This window comes from Mauremys reevesii, linkage group 7 (genome assembly GCF_016161935.1).
Source record: "Mauremys reevesii isolate NIE-2019 linkage group 7, ASM1616193v1, whole genome shotgun sequence".
Taxonomy (NCBI): Eukaryota; Metazoa; Chordata; order Testudines; family Geoemydidae; genus Mauremys; species Mauremys reevesii.
In genome coordinates this window covers 96,597,876-96,619,357 of record NC_052629.1, presented here as the reverse complement: position 1 = coordinate 96,619,357, position 21,482 = coordinate 96,597,876, and the positions used below count along the sequence as shown (strand labels likewise).

Sequence of the window (21,482 nt, the reverse complement as noted above, 5' to 3'; positions counted from 1 at the left end):
GTGGGGGTAGATTCTCTGCTTGGATTTTTGTCTGAAATACGTGCTGTAGTCACGTGCAGGACAGTCCTCTAGGGCCTGTGACGCAGGAGGTCAGACTGGGTGATCACAGTGGGCCCTGCTGGCCTCACAGTCTATGACTCTATCAAAGCAGGCAGAGAACCAGATCTTGGAACCAGCGGGGGGAGCATAGCTGAGGAGTCTAAGGGAGGGAAGTGCCCTCAATTTCACTTCACTTCCTCCTCACTCATAGAAAGTCCACTTCAAAGCTGCAAAGCAGCACCCCTTTGTTGTGGGGAGGGGGGGGCGTCTCCGGCCCCAGACAGAAAATGCAGCTCAGGCACCAAGTTCATCATTTATTATTAGTGTAGAACACAGATCAAGGAACAGCAAACCCTACAGCATCGCTCTGAGCTCCTGCTACAACTGCTCGGTGGCAAGCCCAGCCTGCCCTCCCTCTCACAGACCAGCCCTTCACATTTTTCTTTTACAAGAACCTGCAGAATTTTTCTCCATGCAAATGACAAAGGGGAAAATCCAGCTTTGCCCCCAAAAAACCTCGCCCCATCCCGCTCCTCCGCTTGTAACAGCATCCTCCAAACGCAAAGTGCTTAACAAACCTCAGCCCATTGCTCCTCCCATGCCAGGGAGGTAGGCCATGGCGCGCTGAACTTTCCTCCTACCGGTACATACAGCTTCCCTGCTGTAGTCTAGTCCCTGTTCTTTTAAGCAGGGGTTCGGTCCCACACAGGATCAGGGCTCCAGCCCCCTTTCTGTGCCATTTCAGTCCTTGACCAGGAACCCGGATCAGCTAATTCAGTCCTGAGTTTTCAGAGCGGAGAGGTAAAAACCCAACCACCAGCAGGCTTTTCTTTATTGCTTAGGAGAGATCTGGGCTGGTGCTGAGGTATCGTATGGCACTAAAACCCCAGTCACTCAGTAACACACTGGAAGGACTAGATCCTTCCCGGGCAGGCATAAAGCAGAATCACAAACGGCTACTGCCCCCTTGCCTTGTGCAAATCCATTTTCAAAGTGCGTTTGATCAAGGAGCCCCGCGAGGGGAAATACTGCAGCGAGCCTCTATCAGCGTTAGTTCACAGCCCCCAACCTGTGCTACGTGCGGCTTTGCAAAACATAAAGAATCCAAAGTAACAGAATGGTTTTAGCAGCGAGATCACCACTAGGCCTACTCAACCATCTCCTATCGTGGACTTACACTAGTGCTGGGGCAGGGGTGGGGGGGGGAAGGGGGCAGGAGATATAGGGAGCCACAGGGCTTCCCCCACATCCTCCCCAACTTTGATCTCCTACTCTGACAATAACACTTTGCCTGAGCAAAGGGCTTCCTATATGAATTTGCACCCCTCTGTGGGGGAGGGGTATAGCCCCTGTTTGCTGGGGAGGGGGGAATAGCCCCTGTTTGCTGTACAGCTAAGGAGAAGGGACTTGCCCACAGACCACACAGCATGGGAGCAGCAGAGCTGGAAGCAGAAGCCAGGAGGTCAGGTGTAGACTACACCTGCCCACCCCCTGCATGGGAAGTGACACGGCTGCAATGGAGGCAGCATATAGGCTGGGCAAAAATGGTCTGACCCCCTGTTTTTCCTGCAGGAAATTATGTTTTCACCTACAGGAATATTCTGTGAAAACTATCTGGTTTTGGTGGAAAAAAAACTATTTTTTTTTCTTTCTGTGTCAAAAAAACCCCAAACACCCGGCAATCAAAATAGTTTGGCAATTAAATATTTCAGTTCCCACAGGCTACCACAATCCCACAGTGGAGTGTAGTTCAGTTGACTCATGTCCCTGTTCTCCTATACAGATGGTGCGCCCCAGACTACATCTCCCATGATACACCAACTTTGCCTCCCCAAAAGGGGAGAGCACAGTGTACCATGGGAAGTTAGTCTGAGGAAGGATCCCAGTCTATAGAGGAGAATGGGCACAAGAAGCACCAAAACTACAATTCCCATGAGGCACCGGGGCTAGCCGGCAAGAGGGGAGACTATAATGCATCATGGGAGATGTAGTCTGACCAAGGAGCCCAGCTTGGCAGAATCAATTTTTTTTTGCGTTCTTGCAAAAAAAAAATAAATCACATCTTTTCACTAAAAAAAACAAACAAATATTTTCTGACCAGCTCCAGAGAGGATATTAACACTCCTGTTTGGGAGCCTGGAAAAGCCAGTTTGGCATTAAAGGATAGCTGGCTTCTCATAGCTCAGAGCCGTGTGACATGGGTGGACTACAACTCCCAGCATGCAGTGCTCCAAGCTGCATTTCCCCCACCCTCCCAGAGAACTGCTGCCTTCAAGAGAGCTTCCCTGGCTGGCCAGCCCTGCTCACATGCGAGCTGGTGCCAGGGCTGAGCTCTGGAATGTAAGGGAGCTTTTCTTCCGCTCTGCCCTGTAAGGGGAGCCTAGAGAGAGGACTGGTAGTGAAAGGAGAGCCCATGGAGAGCCAGGGGAGGAAATCCCAGCTAAGCAGTAGCTGGCTGTACCCAGGGCTGGATTTAGGGGTGGGCAATCGCCTGGGATGCTGGGCTTGGGGTGCTGTAAAGTCTTCAAAAGTTTAACGAATGGAGGGGGGGCCCCGAAGCCGCTCCTCACCGGAGGCACCACTTGGTTTAGGGCTGAACCTGGCTGTATCCTGCAGTCTAGCGTCTGATCCTTCAAAGCAGCCTGTGTTTCCCTGAGAGCCAGGAGAATCTGGCACACTGCAATTCCTGTTTTCCAAAAACCACAGCTGGGCGGGGCCAAGGGCCTGTCCTTTGTAAACCCAGGCTCCTCCAAGGTCCTGCCCCCAAAAGTGAAGCTTTGGAAACCCTTGCCCCAAGACATGAGATGGGAGCAAAAATGGTTTTTGGGGGGAGGGGTGCGGAATCTAGAGACTGGTCAGTTTCATGGGCTTAATGCCCCATCTTTAGGCTAATCATTAGTGATTCCCTGTAACAGACCCAGCCAGGCAGGCTAGAAAAATGGAAACCAGCAGGCCCAGCCCTTGTTCCAGAGAGAAGCAGCAGCTCCAGCTAGAGGCAGCATATCAGAATTAAGGCCAGGGATGGAAATTAGTGAAGTGCCCTCCCTCTCCCCCCCAGCCTGATGGGAACAGGCACAGCTGGCAGGGACTGTGTTGAATCCACCAACGAAAGCAAACCCGGGGGGATGGGATCGTTTCTCTGCCAGGAGAGAGCGAGCTGCCTTCGGAGCATGGGTTGAAAAGCAACCCTGGTGCTGGGAGCCAGGACCCCTAGTTCCAGCTCAGCGGGGCAGGGGGAGGAACACGAGATGAGCAGCACCTCGTTCCAGGGTATTGCACAGACCCATGGCTGGAGGAGGCCCAAGGGACTGGAGCATAGATTAGGGTGCAGCTCCAGTGCCGCCAGCATCCCACTCTAGGTGGCCTTTCACCCCACGAAGTCTGTCCCACTGACCTCAGCTGGCGGGGGGAAAGCCAAGAGCCTCAGCAGTGGGAAAGCTTGCAAAGATGCAGCCCTGGGAGATGGCCCATAAGGACAAATTCTGCAGTGGAAATCCTAGCCCAGCTCTTGCTGGGTGGCATTCTCCAGGGCAGGGGGCAGACCAGGGCTCCCTGCTGGGCTCAAGATGCATGCATGAGCACCCCCTGCTGGCATGGCTCAGCCTCCCCCATCCTGCTGATCAGCCAGCCCCAAGTTAAGTCTCTCCCCCACCCCCTTTGCATTTCCACACTGTGGCATCTCCCCCAGCTTAGCCAGGGCCCTTCCCCCTTCTCAAGTCCCTCTCCTATGCTCTAGGAAGCTGGGGGCCAGGGCAGTGACTGTGGGCAGTGTAGCGAGACACAGAGGGGGGGGATTCACAGGGAGGTGGGGTGGGGGAGGTCCTGCAGTGTCTAGTCCACCACAGCTGAGCTGCACATGGTGTTCATCCCGCAGGCTCTGCTGCCCCGGTACAGGTAGTAGTAGCCCTGGAAATGGAAAAAAAGAGGGGTGGGTGAGTTCCCATCAGCCAGCAAGCCACTACTCCAGGCCTAATTCCCCCAGCACCCGCTCATTGCTGCTTAGCTTTGGGCACCCCCTTGTGGCGAGACTGGGAGGTGCAGGCTGGGAATCCCAGGAGAACCACAGGGGCTGGTCTCTGTGTCCAGCAGCCCTCATGGAAGACCCCCTTTTCTGCTCACTGCTGCCCAGCCCTGGCTCTCTGCTGCCAGGGACGATACTGGGGAACTAGGCCAGGCTGGAAACGTGGGAGGAAACAGAGGGAGGCCAGCCTGAGCTGCTGCTGGGAGGATGCCTGGCCTCCCCTCCCTGGAGATGGGGCTGGGGGAAGGACGGGAAAGCCAGGCAGCCACTGCAGGGGAGAGGGATTGGGAGAAGAGGAGCAGAGCCAGGTGGCCAGAGCAGTCTCTATCCCTGGGCACCAGCTGCTCCTCATTGGACTCACCTGCTCGCCCCAGTTCTTGCCCCAGCTGTTTTTGATGGCCCAGAAGGGGGTGCGGTCACCTGGAAGGTAGAAAGGGCCATCATGAAGGTTAAGCTTGAGGGGAGGGGGATGGACAGTTCCTGATACATGGCTGGGGCAGAACCCAGGCTGCCGGGGGTGTTGCATCATTAGCCAGCACTGCCTGAGCCCCTGCTGTCAGCTTCCACTTTTATAGCAAGAGGGATGCTGTAGATTATAGAACCTGGTCATAGTAGTACCCGGACTCCTGGGTTCTATCCCCACCTCTGGGAGGGGAGTAGTGTCTAGTGGTTAGAGCAGAGCTGGGAGCCAGGACACCTGGGTTTCTCTCTGATTCTGCCAGACTCACTATGCCTTTGAGCTAGCCACCTCCTCTCTCTGTGCCCCTGGTCACTACAAATCCATGAGAGGGGGCTGGGAGCAGCAGGGACTTGGCTCAACAGTGACACATGCTGGTGGCAATGAGAACTACCTCCTCTAGGCTGGACAGAATGGAGGAAGGGCCAGCAAGGCCAGTCCTGGAGGGAAACAGGATGGTGCCCAAGGTGGCTCATTAGGTCTAAGGGAGCCTAGGGAATCGATGTCCCCGAGGGGTGGGGGGCCCTCCTGTGGATTCCAGACTAGCGTCACTTACGTGTCCCATACCCCACCAGCAGCACGGCGTGATCAATCATCCAGGGGTTGCAAAGGAGCCTGAAGGGGTGGGAGACCCCCCTCCTGTAGAACTGAAGGGGAGGGAGATGAGGAACATAACATTAGCCAGCTAACTGCACAGATCCCTACAATGCCACCGAGATGCAGCTGCCCCTAGGGTGGAGCACAGGGCTGTTTATACAGGGATCCCTTGCCCGGTGCTGACCACCTCCCCTTACTGAGCCCCTGTCCTGCATCACAGCACCACCTAGTGCAGGGGTCTCAAACTCAAATGACCCCGAGGGCCGCATGAGGACTAGTGCATTGGCCCGAGGGCCGCATCACTGACACGCCCCCTTGCTGCCCCTGGCCCCACCCCCAATCCACCCCTTCCATGAGGCCCCGCCCCTGCCCTGTCTCTTCTCCACCTCCTCCCCTAAGCGCGCGGCTCCCCGCTCCTCCCCCCTCCCTCCTGGAAAGTGCTAAGCGCCACCAACAGCTATTTGGTGGCTTGGCGGTGGGGCACTTAGGCGGCGGGTCCGGAACAGAAGGGGCCCCCCACCGCCGAAGACCGGGCTGCGCTTCGGCGGCGGCGGGTCCCTCTTTTCCCCACCCCGGCCGGTCCCGCTTCCCACCCCGGCCCGGGCCGGCCCCGGCGGGTCTCGCTTCCCTTCCCCACCCCCGGCCCGGCCCACCGGGTCTCGCGTCCCTCCCCCACCCCCCGGCCCGGCCCGGCCGGGTCTCGCTTCCCTCCCCACCCCGGCCCGGCCCCAGCCCCAGCGGGTCCACTTCCTCCCCACCCCGGCCCGGCCCGGCCCGGCGGTCCGCTTCCACCCAGGCCCGGCCCGGCCCGGCGGCTCCGCTTCCCCCCCTTACCCGAGCGCGTCTCCGGCGAGGCCTGAGCTTCGTCCCGCTCAGAGCCGCGTGGTGAGGGGGCGGGGCTGTGAGCTCCACGCCGAGCGCAGCGCTCAGCCCAGAGCTCCCAGCCCCGCCCCCTCCCCACGCGGCTCGGATCGGGGCGGGGCTCAGGCGCTCGGACGGAGACTCGGCGCTCTATGCGCCGAGGCTCCAGGAGAGGGGCGGAGGCGGGAGCCTCCGCTTTTCTCTTGGGGGCCCCTGCGGAGCCCGGGGCAAATTGCCCCCTTTGCCCCCCCCTCTGGGCGGCCCTGGGGAGCTCCGCGGGCCGCAGGGAAGAGCTCCGCGGGCCGCATGTTTGAGACCCCTGACCTAGTGCCAAGCCCAGGTACTGAGGCAGCACTGTCTGCAAAGGGAGAGGCCCCCTGCTGAATCTCAGCAGCAGCCACTCTCCGGCATCCCACTGGATCCAATACCACCTGGCTTCGGCTAGAACTCAGGCCCCAGGTTTTAACCCCTCGTTCTGAGAGCCCCAGGGCCAGGGTAGGACATCTCAGCAGCCTCAGGGCCTTCACGCAGCTCTTTATCTGAGGCACACGCTGCATCCCCGCCCGCCCGCGCCAGGCTGTAACGACCCAGCGAGTCTGAACTCCACTGGAATCCCACCCAGTCTATAAGGATGTGGGAGCAGGCGGCTCTGCCCCGAAGCGACTGCTCACCTGCATGGCGAAAGCATTGAGTGCGATGGAGATGGGTCCGTTCTTCGCCAGCCACGCCGCGATCTCTGGAACGGACAGGATGGGTGAGTTTGGGCTGTGGCAGGGGAGGGTGCTGGGTCTATTGCAGAGCTGGCTGGGCAGGTGGCAGAAAGGCCCGACCTGCCAGGCATCAGCAGCCTCCAAGGGGTCTCGGCCTCACATGGCTCATGAGGTTCCCTGTGCTCCCTGCAGCCAGGACTCTCTGGGGCTCTGGAACATGCAGCTCAGCTAGCAGAGGCTTGGTGGTGGCTGCGCTGCCCGTGACAGGTATGGGGGAACAGCATGGTCTAGTGGAAAGGGCACTGGACTGGCACTCAGGAGACCTGGGCTGTACCCACAACAGGCTGCGTGACCCTGGGCAAGGCCCTTCCCCGCTCTGTGCCTGCCTTTCCCCTCCCACCCTCTTTAGGGCAGGGACTGTCTGTGCAGCGCCTGGCACAACACGGGGTCCCAATCTATCCTAACACACACAGCTGTGTGGAAGGGCAGGTCTTTTCCACAGGCAGCTCCGAGTCTCCCTCCCTCCCCCCCCATACCAGGCCCCAGTGACTGGAGTTAGGAGGAGGCAGGAGGAGGAGCCTGGACTCACCGGTCTCGTCCCGGGAGATCTCCACAGAGCTGTTGATGTAGACGGCCACCTTGGTGGTGGAGAAGCTGCAGTGCTGCTTGTGGCCCTCGTAGCTATAATCACCCTCTGTCTCCAGGCCGCCTGGAAGGAGCGATCCCCGGGAAGGGAGGGTTAATAATGCCAGGGGCTAAGAGACAGATCCTGCTGCAGGGAACTCGCCTGGGGCTTGTACAAGACTACAGGGATCTGGAAAAGCTCTGCGATGCCCCTCAATCCTGACCTGCAGCCCCCTGCTACCCCAGCCCTGGGCTCCCCATCACCCCACCCACAGCTCAGCCACTGACCCCAATCCCGACCCACAGCCCCCTGTTACCCCAGCCCTGGGCTCCCCATCACCCCCACCCACAGCTCAGCCACTGACCCCAATCCCGATCCGCAGCCCCCTGTTACCCCAGCCCTGGGCTCCCCATCACCCCCACCCACAGCTCAGCCACTGACCCCAATCCCGACCCGCAGCCCCCTGTTACCCCAGCCCTGGGCTCCCCATCACCCCCACCCACAGCTCAGCCACTGACCCCAATCCCGACCTGCAGCCCCCTGCTACCCCAGCCCTGGGTTTCCCCCGCATACAGCCCTGCCAATGCCCCTCAATTCCAACCCGCAGCCCCCTTGCTATTCTATTTTACCTCAGCTAGTAACAGCTGCTGATCTTCCTTAACTGCCTAACCCTTGAGCTTCACCTGCTTGCTCCAGTCAGGGTAGGGTGACCAGATGTCCCAATTTTATAAGGACAGTCCTGATATTTGGGGCTTTTTCTTATATAGGCTCCTATTACCCTCCACCCCCTGTCCTGATTTTCCACACTTGCTATCTGGTCACCCTAAGTCAGGGAGAGGCCTTGACCTCCCTGCATTGGGCCTGGATGGTCCTGAGCTCACCTAGCCGCTCAATGGCCTCATACGCATTGGAAGGCAGCCCCCCTCCGCAGGCATGGTCCAGTCCATCGCAGTCCACCAGCTCTGCAGGGAGAGAGACCGGCTCTTACTGACCCGAGGCTCTCAGGCTCCCATCCCCCCAGGGAACAGCCTCCCAGGTGGTATGCTTGTGGCCAGCTGGAGCCACTCCCAAGGCTCCGTTAGGGTCTCTCAAAGCTTTGCTGGCCTCAAAGCTGTCCTCACCCCATTGGCTGCTCCACAACTCTCGCCACCACAGGTGTTCAGCAGGTAGCATGGGCCACTGGACTAGGACACCTGGGTTCTATTCCCAGTCCTGCCACTGACCTGGGGCAAGCTCCTTCCCCCGTTTGTGCACATTTTCTCCCCCACCCCTGGTCTAGTTAGAATGGAAGCTCTGCATGGCAGGGACAGTCTCACTGCGTGTCTGTCCACCGCCGGGGGCATGGGGCGACCTCAGTCAGGGTCTTGTGTAGAGCTCAACACGACAGGGTCCCCCACTCTTGACTGGGGCTGCTTGGCTCTACCACCAACCCAGGCCTGGTCAGGTTTACTGACAGTGCTGAAATCAGAGTGGAAGCTTCAAACATCTCTGGGGAGATCAGGGCACTGAAGGGGGATTAGCTCCCACCTCCTGACCTCCACCCCCAATAAGGAGTAGGAGGGGGAACCCAGCAACCAAGCCCCCTTCTCCTCAAAGCAAGTTTGGGTTCTTCACTCTGGTGCAGAGATCGACTCTTAACAGGGATTTCCGAAGAGCCACCATCTCAGGGAAACCAGCTAGGTCCAGAGAGCCTGGGAATCGGTCAGGCTCTCTGGGGCACCAGCCATGCCATGCACTCCCTCTCCTGGCTAAACAGCTCAGGGAGCTCCCCATGAGGCAAGACTGGGCAGTGCAGGCTGGGAGAGCCACAGGGATCCCCCTTATACCTGTCACAGCCCAGCCCTGGCTCCTACGCCACAAGTGCCAGCCACATACCCTGCTCCGACAGTGAGACAAGAGACCCCCGGCGCAGGAACCACTGTCCTTCCACGTTGCCGGTGACAGAGAAAGCCCAACAGGAGCCACACATACCCTGGAAACACAAGGCCAGACAGATGATGGCCCACCAGTATCCCAAACGCTAAGACCCTCCCAAACCCCATCAGGAAATGGTGCGGGAATGCTGGCTGCATGGAAACTCCCAGCTACTCCAGTCCTGGCCTCTCGCCGCTGAGGGTGCTGCCTGTGCTCTTTGGGATGAGACAGTGACAGCTATATTAGCACTGGTGGCATGACATCCCTTGAAGGGTTGCATGCAGGGATCAAACCTGCAACCTCTGGATCTACATCCCTGAGACTCTACAGCTTGTGCTAAATCAGGTCCATCAGCTCAAAGGCATTAGCAGCCTCAGCCGCTATACCTGGTCTAGCCACTAGTGGGAGACAGAGTGCCACAGCAGGTTACGTTGGCCTAAGTTCTGCAGCTGCTGCTGTCAGGGGAGGTGAGTTAACGTAGCCATGGAAACCCACCTGGTCCTTGACCTCCGTGACAGCTCCATGCTCCCGCCAGTCCCATTCGGCAGGAGGCGGGTCGCGGGGGATGACAGCCGGTTTCATGGGCCGGACCGGGAGTTTAGCCAGCAGTGGATTCAGGTACAGGGAGCGAAATTCCTCCTCTGAAAAGAGACAGAAAGTTCATACTGGAGAAACGGCCAGGACTCAGGAGACACAGGGTACTTGCCTATGATCTCCCCTGGCAGGGGGCGCTGCAGAGAGTGGGGCAGGAGCACTAGCTGTGGGGAGAGCTCCCGGATACTCCAGCCCTGGCCCCACGTGTAGAGAGCGGGGAGCTCCTAGCCTTCCCTGTAGGGTGTGCTGCCAGGGCTCCATGGGCACACTGAGCCCAAAGCCATCGCCCCTCTCACCCGTCAGGTCGCTGAACTTGGTGACTCCGTACTCGGCCGTGCCCTGGTCCAGCTCCTGGATCGTCCGAGCCTTTTCCAGGTTCTCCGCGAAGATCTGCAAACGCCTCTCAGTCTCTAAACAGGGAAACAGACCCAGGGAGTCAGAGTCACTGTGAGACAGGGAGTGTGTCCAAGATAGGGGGGGCTCCCTGAAGTGTTGCAGGAGCCAGTGCAAAGGATTCTTAGGTGGGAAGAGCTGAAAGGGTGACAGGAGCTGGCTCGCAGGATTCTGGAAAGGTGGTGGGATAGGGGGCTCAAGAGATGTGCCAGCACCTGGGGCTCACCTCTTTCATCCTTGTAGCTCTTCTTGTAGGTGGTCAGGAAGTCTTTGAACAGCGAGATCAGCTGGACGGATGCATTCTAGGGACAGGGAGGCAAGCGGCTTAGAGACCTGGAAGGCTGGAGGTGGTAACTCAGTGACTGGTGCTGGAAGACGCGCCATCTGCCAAGGCCAGGCGAGTGCCTGGCTGCAGGGGGTGCTATAGACCCATTCTCAGCCTCCTCCTGCAGCAGGCCTGTCTCTGGAGCATTGCAGGAGGTCGGCCTTAGGGCTGGTGACCAGAGGAGGTGCCACACTGAGGCACAGCACAGGAGCAGAGTGGCAAGGGGGCAGAGCCAGAGGCCAGGGCAGTGGCACGGGGGAAGGTATGAAGCAGCATATCACAGGAGGGGACTGGAGAAATGCAACCCAGAGAAGCACCACTGCCCCAGGTGACAGACTCCCCTAATCCAGGACACGTCCCCCTACCCTACCTGGGAGCAAGCGGCCTCATGTGTCCTAGTTCCAGCCCCACACACTCTCCCCACTGGGATAGAGCCACGAGTTACCATCGCTAGAAGGGAGACTGGGGCCCGTTGAGGGACAGGACAAACTGGGCTAGAGAGGAGGAGGAGCGAGGCAGCCAGCCACCCACCTGGGAAAGGGCCTCTAAGCGAACTGGCTCTTCTGGTGTCTTGGCAGGAGCCGGCTCCTCTGGCTCCAGGAGTGCCACACTTTGGACCTTCTCTGACGGCTCTAAACATAAGAGGAGACAGCAGACAGCACTGAAGTTAGCCCCAATGCAGTTACAGTATAGATCTCATACGCCTCGGGAGAATGAGGGCCAGTGCCCGTCTTCCTCACGCCCAGCAGTCTCTACTGCTTGTGCTAAAGGAGATCTCCCTTGGCTAGCAGCAGCAGCAGGTCCCTTATCCTGTTGGAGGATTCACTCTTCTAGATTCCCAGACTGGAAGGCCAGATGGAACCATTGTGGTCATCCACTCTGACCTCCTGCATAGCCTAGGCCAGAGAACCTCCCACGGCCCTTCCTGCCTGCAGCCCATATCTGGTGGCTGAGCTAGGGCATAGATTCAGAGATGCCTCCAATCCCTAAAAACTCACAGGGACAAGCTGGATTCTTCATCACTTGGACAGTTGTTCCAATAGTTAAACCCCTCCCTGTTAAAAGGGTTACCTCATTGCTAGCCTGAACCTGTCCGACTTCAGTTCTCAGCCTTTGGGTCTCAATCGGCCTTTCTCTGCTGAACTGATGAGCCCTCTGTTCTCCAAACTCTCCTCCCTGGGGACACGCTTACAGCCTGAGTTCAACTCTACACTATGGTGGCTCAGCTGCAGAGGTGTAGCTATGCCTTGTGGTGTAGACCAACCTTGAGGACTCTGAAGATCTGGGTTCTATTCCTTGCTCTGCTGCTGGCCTGTGGAGTAACCTTTGGGAAGTCCCTTCCTCTCTATACGCTTCAGTGAGGGGGAGGGATAGCTCAGTGGTTTGAGCATTGGCCTGCTAAACCCAGGGTTGTGAGTTCAATCCTTGAGGGGGCCACTTAGGGATTTAGGGCAAAAATCTGTCTAGGGATTGGTCCTGCTTTGAGCAGGGCATTGGACTGGATGACCTCCTGAGGCCCCTTCCAACTCTGACAGTCTATGATTGAACTCACATCTTCATCTCTAAGGAGTTCAGTCTATGCACAAAAATTGTATTGCTTTAACTACACCAGCCTAGTTAATGTGGTACAACCCCCTCTGTGTGCATGCAGTTATACTGGGATAGATATGCTTATGCCAGTGCAGCTATACCTGTACAGGAAGGGGAATAAGCTATTCTGGTAAAGGCACCTTTACCCCAGGAAACTGCATCCACACTAGGGCTGGGTGGATATCACTTTGTCAGTGAAACACTGTCTATGTTATATAGAACCACTAACTGATCATATCACTGTCTATGTTATATAGAACCACTAATTGATCATAATGGTCCCTTCTGATCTTGGATTCTATGATTCTATGAACTGGCATAGCTATAGCAGGACAAAACAGGAGTCTACAGTGGGCCTTAGTCTCTCACTCCAGGCAGGTTTTCCAGAACTGGAATCAGTCACGCCAGAAGCTGAAGCTGGACAAATTCAGACTGGAAGCAGGAATCACATTTTTACCCGTGAGGGGAATTAACCATCAGAACAACAGATCAAGGGCTGAGGTAGATTCTCCACCACTGGGAATGTTTAAATCAAGAAGAGGTGTTTTTCTAAGAGCTCTGCTCTAGTTCAGCCAGGAATTAGTTCAGGGCCAGCCTATGGCCTGTGTTCTGCAGGAGGTCGGACTAGATGAGCACAGTGGTTCCATAGAACAGATGAATATTGTAGATCTTCTCTGAACCCTTTCCAAAGCTGCCACCATCTTTTTCACAGTGCATCTGCCCATCTGGATGCAGCATCCCAGGAGTGGTCTCACCACTGCAGGTATCGCTGACATGCTGCCACTTCTGGGATCAGACAAGGCAGCTCTGCAACAGGGCACAGCAATGCTACACAGCAGGTCGGGAGGGGAGGACAGGACAGCCAGAGGAATCCACAAGGGGGGAATTTAGGTCAACAGAGTGGAAGCAGCCAAGCTGGAGTCTGGCCAGGAGATTGGATTAACAGACAGCTATTTGGGAAAGTGCCAAATGACTCTTTAATGGCCAGAAGTGGATTAAAGCTTCCATAACCAGTTCCTTCCACCCAGGAAATACACGCCGAGTGCGCAGGTGGTGGAGGGGTGTGGCTTTGATTCCAGTCTTAATGCTTTTGTTTACATTCTAGTCAGGGATGACACCCACACAGACCCGCCATACCAGCTGGACGACACTCCTGCTTCACCAGCTTCTGTCTGTTCATCCATGGCTGACTCCAGACCTCAAAGTGACAAGACTTCCAGGAGAGAGAGAGAAAAACAGGCCTTGCGTCAGAATTTCAGAAATGAACCTTACAGAAACCTGCCTGGAGGCAGCAGGGACGAGTGGATTGGCAGGGCGTGGTGATGGTGGGGGTGGGTTCTGCTCCTGGCTCTGAGAGGACGGTGGGGTCTGCTGGGTTAGAACGGAAGGGCTGGGAGAGTCAGGACTCCTGGGTTCTATTCTTACTTCTGCTCCTAACATGTGATGCTGGGGAAGCCTCTCAGCTGTACTCTGTAAAATGGGGCCAGTGTTTCTCTAACTCCTGGATGGGGTGCATGTGCCTTAGCTTATTTGTAAAACGTTCTGGAACCCTCAGCTGAAAGGGGCCAGAGAAAGCAGAATCACTTCTCGCTCCACAGCCCTCTCCTTCCAGCCAACAGGCTGAACCCAAGTTACTCAGCTGATCCTCCACTAACGAAAGCTATAAAAAGATCCCCTAGTTACAGTGTGTTTGGGCTAATGCCAGGTCACAAGACAACGAATGAGAGGATTCAGCAGACAGAGGCCTGGCTCATGGGACAATGACTGGAGAGTCCGACACAGGACAAATACAGACCAGCAGATCGCTTACAATGTAACCGGACTCCTGGGTTCTGTTAGTAACGTCCCTGTTTAGTTTCAGCGCCATCTCCCAGAGCCCAAGCTCCACTGCCTGCTTGTGATACCCCATTTTAATACTTTAAGAAACTTGCACTGGTGTGCGTGTATAGACACACGTGCCCTTGCTTCTGATTTCAACCAGTAGAAGACAATCAGCTGTGTGTCTTAGCCCCCATATTGTAAACACCCAGGAGCAATTCTCCTGGAGCTCAAATGGTAGTGATGCTGCTTCTGAAATAGGTAGATCCCAGCTCTATCCTGCTGCTGCTATGAAGTCCCCTACTCTGACCCCAAGGAATGTGTTTGCCTGGTGTGTGCACAGGACGGGGGTGGGGGTCGCCCACAGAGTTCTCCCCCCATCATGCTCTGGGAACAACATCCCCTTCTAGAATCCCAATCGGGAATCAGAAAAGTCTAATCCCCAAACACCACCCCATATCTTACTGCATCCCACATGAGACCTCCCTATGTGTCCACTCACTGGGATCCTAACTGTCTGCCTTCTCTTAAAGCAGAGCTGTGGAAACTACAGATCCCAGGATGCCATGCTCAACAATAAGTGGCCTCCACTTGAATCAGGATGAAGCAAGATATGCTGGGAGCTGCAGTACCCTCGGCCATACCTTCATACCTGTTCCATTTAATGCAAATTAAGTGTATCCTTTGGGCTCCTACTCAGTTGGAGATGTGGCCCTCAGCCTGGTGTCCCCAATTTCAGAACTCCTGGAGTTACTGAGGGAAGGAGAAAAGTAGTGATTCATAATACCTCTGCCCAGAATCTGCTCTCTGTGATAGCAGTGTAAATCCAGAACCACCTCATTCAAATCAGTGAGATGAATCCACACTTATCCTGGTGCACAGAGAGCAGAATCTGGCCCTAATCCCATGGAGGTCAGTGATGTGACACTAGAGTCACACCAGTTTAATTGACCTATTAAGAGTGGGAGGATCTGATTATGTGGACCCTGTGATGAAACAGGATTTTTCCGTAATATGTTTATGCCCCTATGTGTGCCTCTGTTTCCTCTACATTTTGTATGGCTGCCCAGTGGGGGGAAAAAGGACTGTCTGTCTGAGCCTGAATGGGTCGTTAAAAAGGACTGGCCGAGGGTGACCCCATATCAATGGAGAATCCGAGAAGCCAGTAGCAAATCCAGTCACCAGGACACTTGACACCTAACAACCAATGACCCAGAGGGAGATGGATTTCCCCACCTCTCAGCAGGGAAGCTGAGCAAGATCCCCCAGCTCCAGAACAAAGGACTTGGAAGGTGGGGGGGGATAGGAACTGGCTGCTGGATGGAGTCTGGGCTCTCACCTTGGAGTTGATCAAGGACATCAGACAGAGAGAGAGAGACAGCCTGAATTTGGAGTTTGCTACAGCTTGCTGGGCTCTGCGCTGGCCAGAATGGACCAGGACTAGGCTTTGTCCTTCATTTCTCTGTGCTCACCTAAGGACGGCCTACGCGGTGTTCCAGCTGACTAATAAACCCGACTGTTTTGACAACACTGTTTGAGTGTCACTGCAAAGGCTGGGCTAGGTACATTAACAAGTCTCTACCAGGAGTCTCTCTCAGCTGGACTCACTGAAGAGAGGTCATAGCGTGAAGCAGGAGTGCTGGAACCCCAGCGGTGAGACCCCCCGTTGGGGATCTGGTGCACTGAGGGGGTTCCTCCAAGAGCCTGTAACAAAGCTGGGGGTGTTGCACCAAGCAGGTGGATCTGTGACAGATCCGAAACAAAACCACAACCCAGCACCTGGTCCTTACTATTTGTTCCGGCTCCGCTGAATTTTCACAGATGGCAACATCCTGGTTTGTGAATCCATGCTGGCCGCACGATGACTTCAGCAGGGTCACATCCAGATAGTACTTGATCCCATTCACCACCTGCAGACAGAGCACAGTTCTCGGGTAGGCAGAGCATGGCACCGTCTGCTCCATTACTGCAGACCCCAGCCTAGAACTTAGCATTCAGTGACAATAAATGGGGAACTGGTGAAGACAGAACACCAGTGTTTGCCTGTGTCTGGCAGCCTTGATAAAGATTCCCCTCTATATTCATTACAGCCAAGTTCTGGCTCATCTCTACAGCAAAGGATGCTGCAGGGATCTTGTTGGGACAAATGTGGATTCAGATTTCATAGCTTATTTATTATACAGGTGAATATAAAGCATTTATAAAGCATGACCATTAGATCATCTACTCTGACCTCCCGTATAACACAAGTCAGAGAATATCACACAGTCACCCCTGTGTTAAGCCCAATAACTTGTGTTTGGCTAAAACACCTTCCAGAAAGGCAGCCAGGTCTGGACTCACAGACATCAAGAGATGGGGAACCCACCACTTCCCTTGAGAGTTTGTTCCAAGGGTTAATCCCTAATTGGTAAAAATGTGCATCTTATTTTTAATGGCAATGTGTCTGGTTTTAACTTCAGCCACTGGTCCTTGTTCTGCCTTTCTCCACTAAAGAGCTCTTTAGTACCTAGGATTTTCTCCCTGTGAAGGTACTTTCACACCAGGATCAAGTCACCTTTTGATCATTTTGAGAAGCTAAATAGGCAGCACTCCTTAAGTTTTTCACTGTCAGGCATTTTTTCCCAGCCCTCTTCTCTGCACCCTCTCCAATTTTTCAACATTCTTTCTAAAATGTGGCCCCCACAATTGGACGAATTACTCCTGTACTGGTCTCATCGATGCTACATACAGAGGTAACATGCAATCAGAAAGTAATCTACCAGAAGCAGTCCTTTATAAAACTAAAGATCTCCCAGAACTAGTCTGAAGTTTGAGGGTAGATCTGTGCTAAATTTGAAGTTTTTAAGCCAGGAAGGGACCACTATGATCAGGCAGGAGCCTGACACAGGACAGAAAATTTCACCCAGCGATTCCTGCATCCAGCCCAATAACAGGCCTCCAATATGCTAGCCAAACTTGAAAAGCAAAATTGACTAGAAACAAGAGTGAACCTGCCTGGTCTATTCCTCATTGTTCCAACCAGTAACGCAAAGGCGCAAGTAAAATGGAACGTACCAACACATAGGGATGTAAAGACGATAACTGGGTTATCTCCAGAAGACAGTCCTGTGCTGGCCTAGCTGTGACTAACAGGGGAACATGAAAGTCCATTAACAAGTTCTCTCTAGGGATGTGTCTACGCTGCAGCTGGGAGGTGTAATTCCCAGGGGGGGTAGGTATACATGCCCTAGCATGCTAAAAATGGCTAGCCACCAGAGTGCAGTCCCATCTGAGATCCTAGGAATGCACCCAAGAGGCTAGTCCAAGCCATCGCTTGAGTACATATCTGGGATCTCCAACAGGATTGGACTTGGGCAGCAAGCCCAAACCACTGCCCGGGCCCCCGCAGATTCGCTGCTATTTATGGCACGCTTGCTCAATCAGAGCTAGCCTGTGCACGTCTGCCTGGGCTGGGAGTTGCACCTCCCCCTGCAGTGCAGACATACCCTAATAGGATTTCCTCGCCTCTCGAGTCTCCTGTTAGCTTAGAATGCTTTGCCCTATTTTGAGTTCTGATAACTGGTTTATTTGTAATGTGCCAAGAGTGTGGATTAATTATTACATCTTCTTATTTACCAGCATCTGGAAGGGTTAATCACGTACTTTTGTACAGGGCTTTGTAAGTGGAAAGATGCTACATATTGTTAATTACATTAATTAATTCCTGCTGGTTACAAATCCAGAATAGTAGGTCTAACTCCTCAGTCACACCACTCTGGCACTGCAAAGGGATCTTAAAGTTAGTATTTGTATTAGTGTAGCTCCTAGGAGCCCTGGCATAGAAGTAAACTGCCCCTTGAGAATATCTCCCGCGCCAGTCAGGGTAGACTGACTCTGCTCCCAGCCCCCAGAGCAGAGGACGCAGCTGGAGCTCTCTGCATGCTAGCTACTTTCAGTTTCCAGGACCCACAGGGGGCCATGGGAAGCAGAGCATATGTTATACCTAGTGCCAGGCAGCCTCCTGCACAGCCCCAGGATGCTATGCCCTCTCTGCTCTGGAATAGGAAGACTCTGGCGCTGAGGGATCTAGAATGGAGTGCAAGATTGCAGGGGATGGGGTTGGGGGGAGGGTGTCTCCCCAGGGCTATCCTGAAAGAGAACCTTGCACAGGAATCACCAGACTGGATCAGACCCAAAGTCTGTCTAGTTAAAATCCTGTTTCTGACAGTGGCCAGTGCCAGATGCTTCAGAGGAAGGTATAAGAACCCCACAGTATGAAGATCTGGGATAACCTCCCCTCCACTCCATTAGCTCTCACCCTGGTCTCTAACAGCGATCAGCTTAAGCCCTGAAGCACAGGGTTTTATATCCCTTCCACAATTGTTATTATGTAGGACAACTGTGAATATTCCTGATATCCATATAAATGGCCAATCCCTTTTTGAATCTTGCTAAGTTCTTGACATCAATGACTTCTTGAGGGAAGTAGTTCCAAAGGGTCATGACAGGGTGGGTGAAACATGTATTTTCTTTTATCAGCTTTTAAGTCAACAGAAACATAGGACTGGAAGGGACCTCCTGGGTTATCAAGTCCAGTCCCCGCTATCGCAGGCAATGCCCCATCATAGAATCCAGTCCAAAACTTATCCAGCTCCATCCTCAAATTAGCTGGGTTGTTTGCCTGGCACTGCTCCTATGGGGAGGTATTCCAGACCCTCCCTCCTAGGATGGGCACAAACCTTCTTCTCATTTCCAGCCTCAGCTGATTCCTGGCCAATTTATCCCCATTTGTTCTTCTGCCAACATTGTCCTTTAGCTTCAATAGCTCTTCTCCCTCCGTGGGGTCTCCCCCACTGTACCTAGACAGAGCAACCAGATCCCCTCTCAGCCTTCGCTTGGCCAGGCAAAACTAATCCGGCTCTTTCAGTCTCCTCTCATAAAATCAGCTCTCCATTCCCCTGATCATCAGCCTGGGGGCCCTTCTCTGTACCTGGCTCATTCGAATTCATCTTTGTTGAACATGGGTGACCACAACAGAATGGAACACGGCATTCAAGATGACGCCTTGCCAGTGCCTGGTACAATGGTATTCATACTTTCCTATCTCAACTGAAGACTTTGCCTGATGCATCAGATTAGTTCTCCCTCCATTAGAGTATCTGGGTTTCAGATTAATTTTCCTCTCACGCGGTAGCCGCAGATCTCCATGAAAAAGCTCATTTTTCTAACATGAATGAGTGTTTTGTATTATTTTTGTTCTCAATAGTATTTCCAGCTGCTCCCACTATTAGAATCTTCTGTGAGTTTCGTTCATGTGCTATTTCTCCTGAATCATCAAGTTAAATAGAGCCATGCCCTATGGTACTAATTAGGCACCTCCCCAACTCGAACACCTTCCTGTTTATCTCTTTAGTCTCTTAGAGAATATGTCCAGCACACGTGACTGCGCTCTGATTCAAGGCAAATTGAATTATTTTTTCAATTAGGATGTTGTTTGTGAGTGACTGCAGCAGGTGTTTTCGTAACATTCCAACCTACGGCAGGATTCTCCATGTGTCCATTTGTTTAGCTATGGAAAAAATCGCATTTATCCGGGAAGGATGATTCTTTATAAACCTTTTGCTCACAAATCTGTTACTCTCTCTACAGAGGTTCCAATTGTTTCCTTCCCGGTATTGTACTAGGAAGGAAAGTCAGATGCACAGGGTGGTAACTGCCCTTAGAAACACACATAAGTAATCATACAGATTAGTAATTTGTTCCAGTCCACATAACCCAGTTTATGGCCCAGGTCACATAATCTAGTCCATATAACCCAATCCCCATCTCCCACGGTCCTTTTGCCCTGTACACCTGTCTATAACCCCTCACTCAGTCCATAGAATTCAAACGACACCACCACCGCTTTTACTGTACATTCTAGTCTTTATCCCCAGACCAAAGCCTCTTATAGCCCAGGCTACCCCAACGATCCATATACCTCAGGGCCTGTCTACATTTAAAACACGACAGCAGTACAGATGTGCCACTGTAGCACTTCAGGGTAGACACTACCTATGCCAATGGGGTTCTCCCATTGGCGTAGGTAATCCACCTCCCCAAGAAGTGCTAGCTAGGTTGATGGAAGAATTCTTCTGTCAACCTAGTGCAGGCTACACAGAGACTTAGGACGTGGATTTGTCACACCCCTGACCCACGTAGTTAAGATGACCTAATTTTCTAGCGCAGACCAGGCCTAGGTTTCAGGCTGCAATCCCTATTCCTTTTGTCATTGTCAAATCCGTGTAACCTAATCCATGCCCCCCAGCCCTTTTGCCCTGTATCCCAGACTATGTTGCACCCCAATATACCCCTCTGCCCTGTATGAGCAATGTGTAGACCCTCAAGTCTACAACTCAAGCCAGAGCCTTTAGCCATATAACACACACTGTGCCCCCCACCACTGTCCACTTAACCCAGCCCAGACCCCACTAGCCCTTGTACACTATACTCCAGTCCATATGTCCCAGCCTGTCCCTCCGCACCCTTTTTGCGCTGCACCCCATCGTCATGCCCTGATCTATATAACTCAGTCCATACCCCATCCACCCCAGTCACTAGAACCCAGTCCATGCCTCCAGCCCCTCTGCCCCGTACCCTGCCCAGTCCAAACCCCTACGCAGCCGAGGCCGTGTCCATATGATGCAGCTTGCAGCCCTTCTGCACCGCAGCACAAACCAGATCACTCCCCAGCCTGGCTCATATCACCCGGTCCGTGCCTGCAAACGCCCCCCCAGTCCGTTCTCCCCATCCCCAGCCAGGCTGCCGGTCGCCGGACACCCCCGGCCCTGGCCCTACACACGCACCGCGCTCAACCCAGCCCAGCCCAGCCCCCCGGCCCCTCACCTGGGCCTGCGCCCGCCGGATGGCCCCCAGCCGGGCCGGCCCCCCGCGCTGCTCCGCTGCCCGGCTGTAGCTCTCCAGGGCGAAGCGAGCCGCCTCCAGGGCCGCAGGGTCCAGGCCGGCGTCCAGCTCCCGCAGCGCCCCGACCCCCGGAGCGGCCCCCAGCGCCGCGGGCAGCAGGAGCCCGACCAGCAGCAGCGGCAGCAGCATCTCGGCCGCGGAATGAGCGCCGCCTCCGCGTGCGGCCCGCATATGGGCTGCGGGGCGGGGCGTCCCGCTGCCATAGAGACGGGCCCGCCCCCTCTAGGCCGCCAGGGGGACCCCGGTCTAGGGGACTGAGCCCCACCCATCCCTTCCCCTCACGCGCTGCTGCCCCACCCTACCTGGGTCCCCTCAGGGCCTCTGTACCCCACATACCCTAAGCACCCTACAGACACCCCTAGAGCCCCCTGGAGGCTGCTTCCTTCTAGGGACCAGAATCAGCCCCACTTCACCCCATGTCATGAGCCCTACATGGCTACAGCTAGCTGAGATTCCCTGCCTGCTTGATTACAGTCCCCTGCTTCTTAAAACTAAATATGCCCAGTTTTTTTTTAAATCTTTCCTCATAGGTTTTCTAAGCCTCTGGACTCTGTCCAGTTTGTCCACATCGTTCCTAAACTGTGGCACCCACA

At 54.7% G+C, this 21,482-nt stretch overlaps 1 protein-coding gene and 1 long non-coding RNA gene across 2 annotated transcripts; one reads left to right on the top strand and one right to left on the bottom strand.

Annotated features, from left to right (window-relative positions):
* Positions 1 to 340: 340 nt before the first annotated feature.
* On the bottom strand, positions 341 to 21,023 carry LOC120369162 (cathepsin F-like). The gene is made up of 14 exons (XM_039482130.1): positions 20,812 to 21,023; positions 15,735 to 15,854; positions 13,264 to 13,339; positions 11,068 to 11,168; positions 10,438 to 10,513; positions 10,115 to 10,228; positions 9,720 to 9,865; positions 9,186 to 9,282; positions 8,192 to 8,272; positions 7,275 to 7,394; positions 6,647 to 6,711; positions 5,074 to 5,164; positions 4,422 to 4,480; positions 341 to 3,945 (listed from the first exon to the last, which is right to left on the bottom strand). The coding sequence occupies exons 1-14, from the start codon at positions 21,016 to 21,018 to the stop codon at positions 3,871 to 3,873; spliced, it is 1,428 nt and encodes a 475-aa protein (XP_039338064.1). The 5' UTR covers positions 21,019 to 21,023; the 3' UTR covers positions 341 to 3,870.
* On the top strand, positions 12,357 to 15,489 carry LOC120369163. Its single transcript, XR_005582978.1, has 3 exons — positions 12,357 to 12,585; positions 13,232 to 13,457; positions 14,481 to 15,489. It is a non-coding gene; the product is annotated as an uncharacterized LOC120369163 (long non-coding RNA).
* Positions 21,024 to 21,482: the final 459 nt, after the last annotated feature.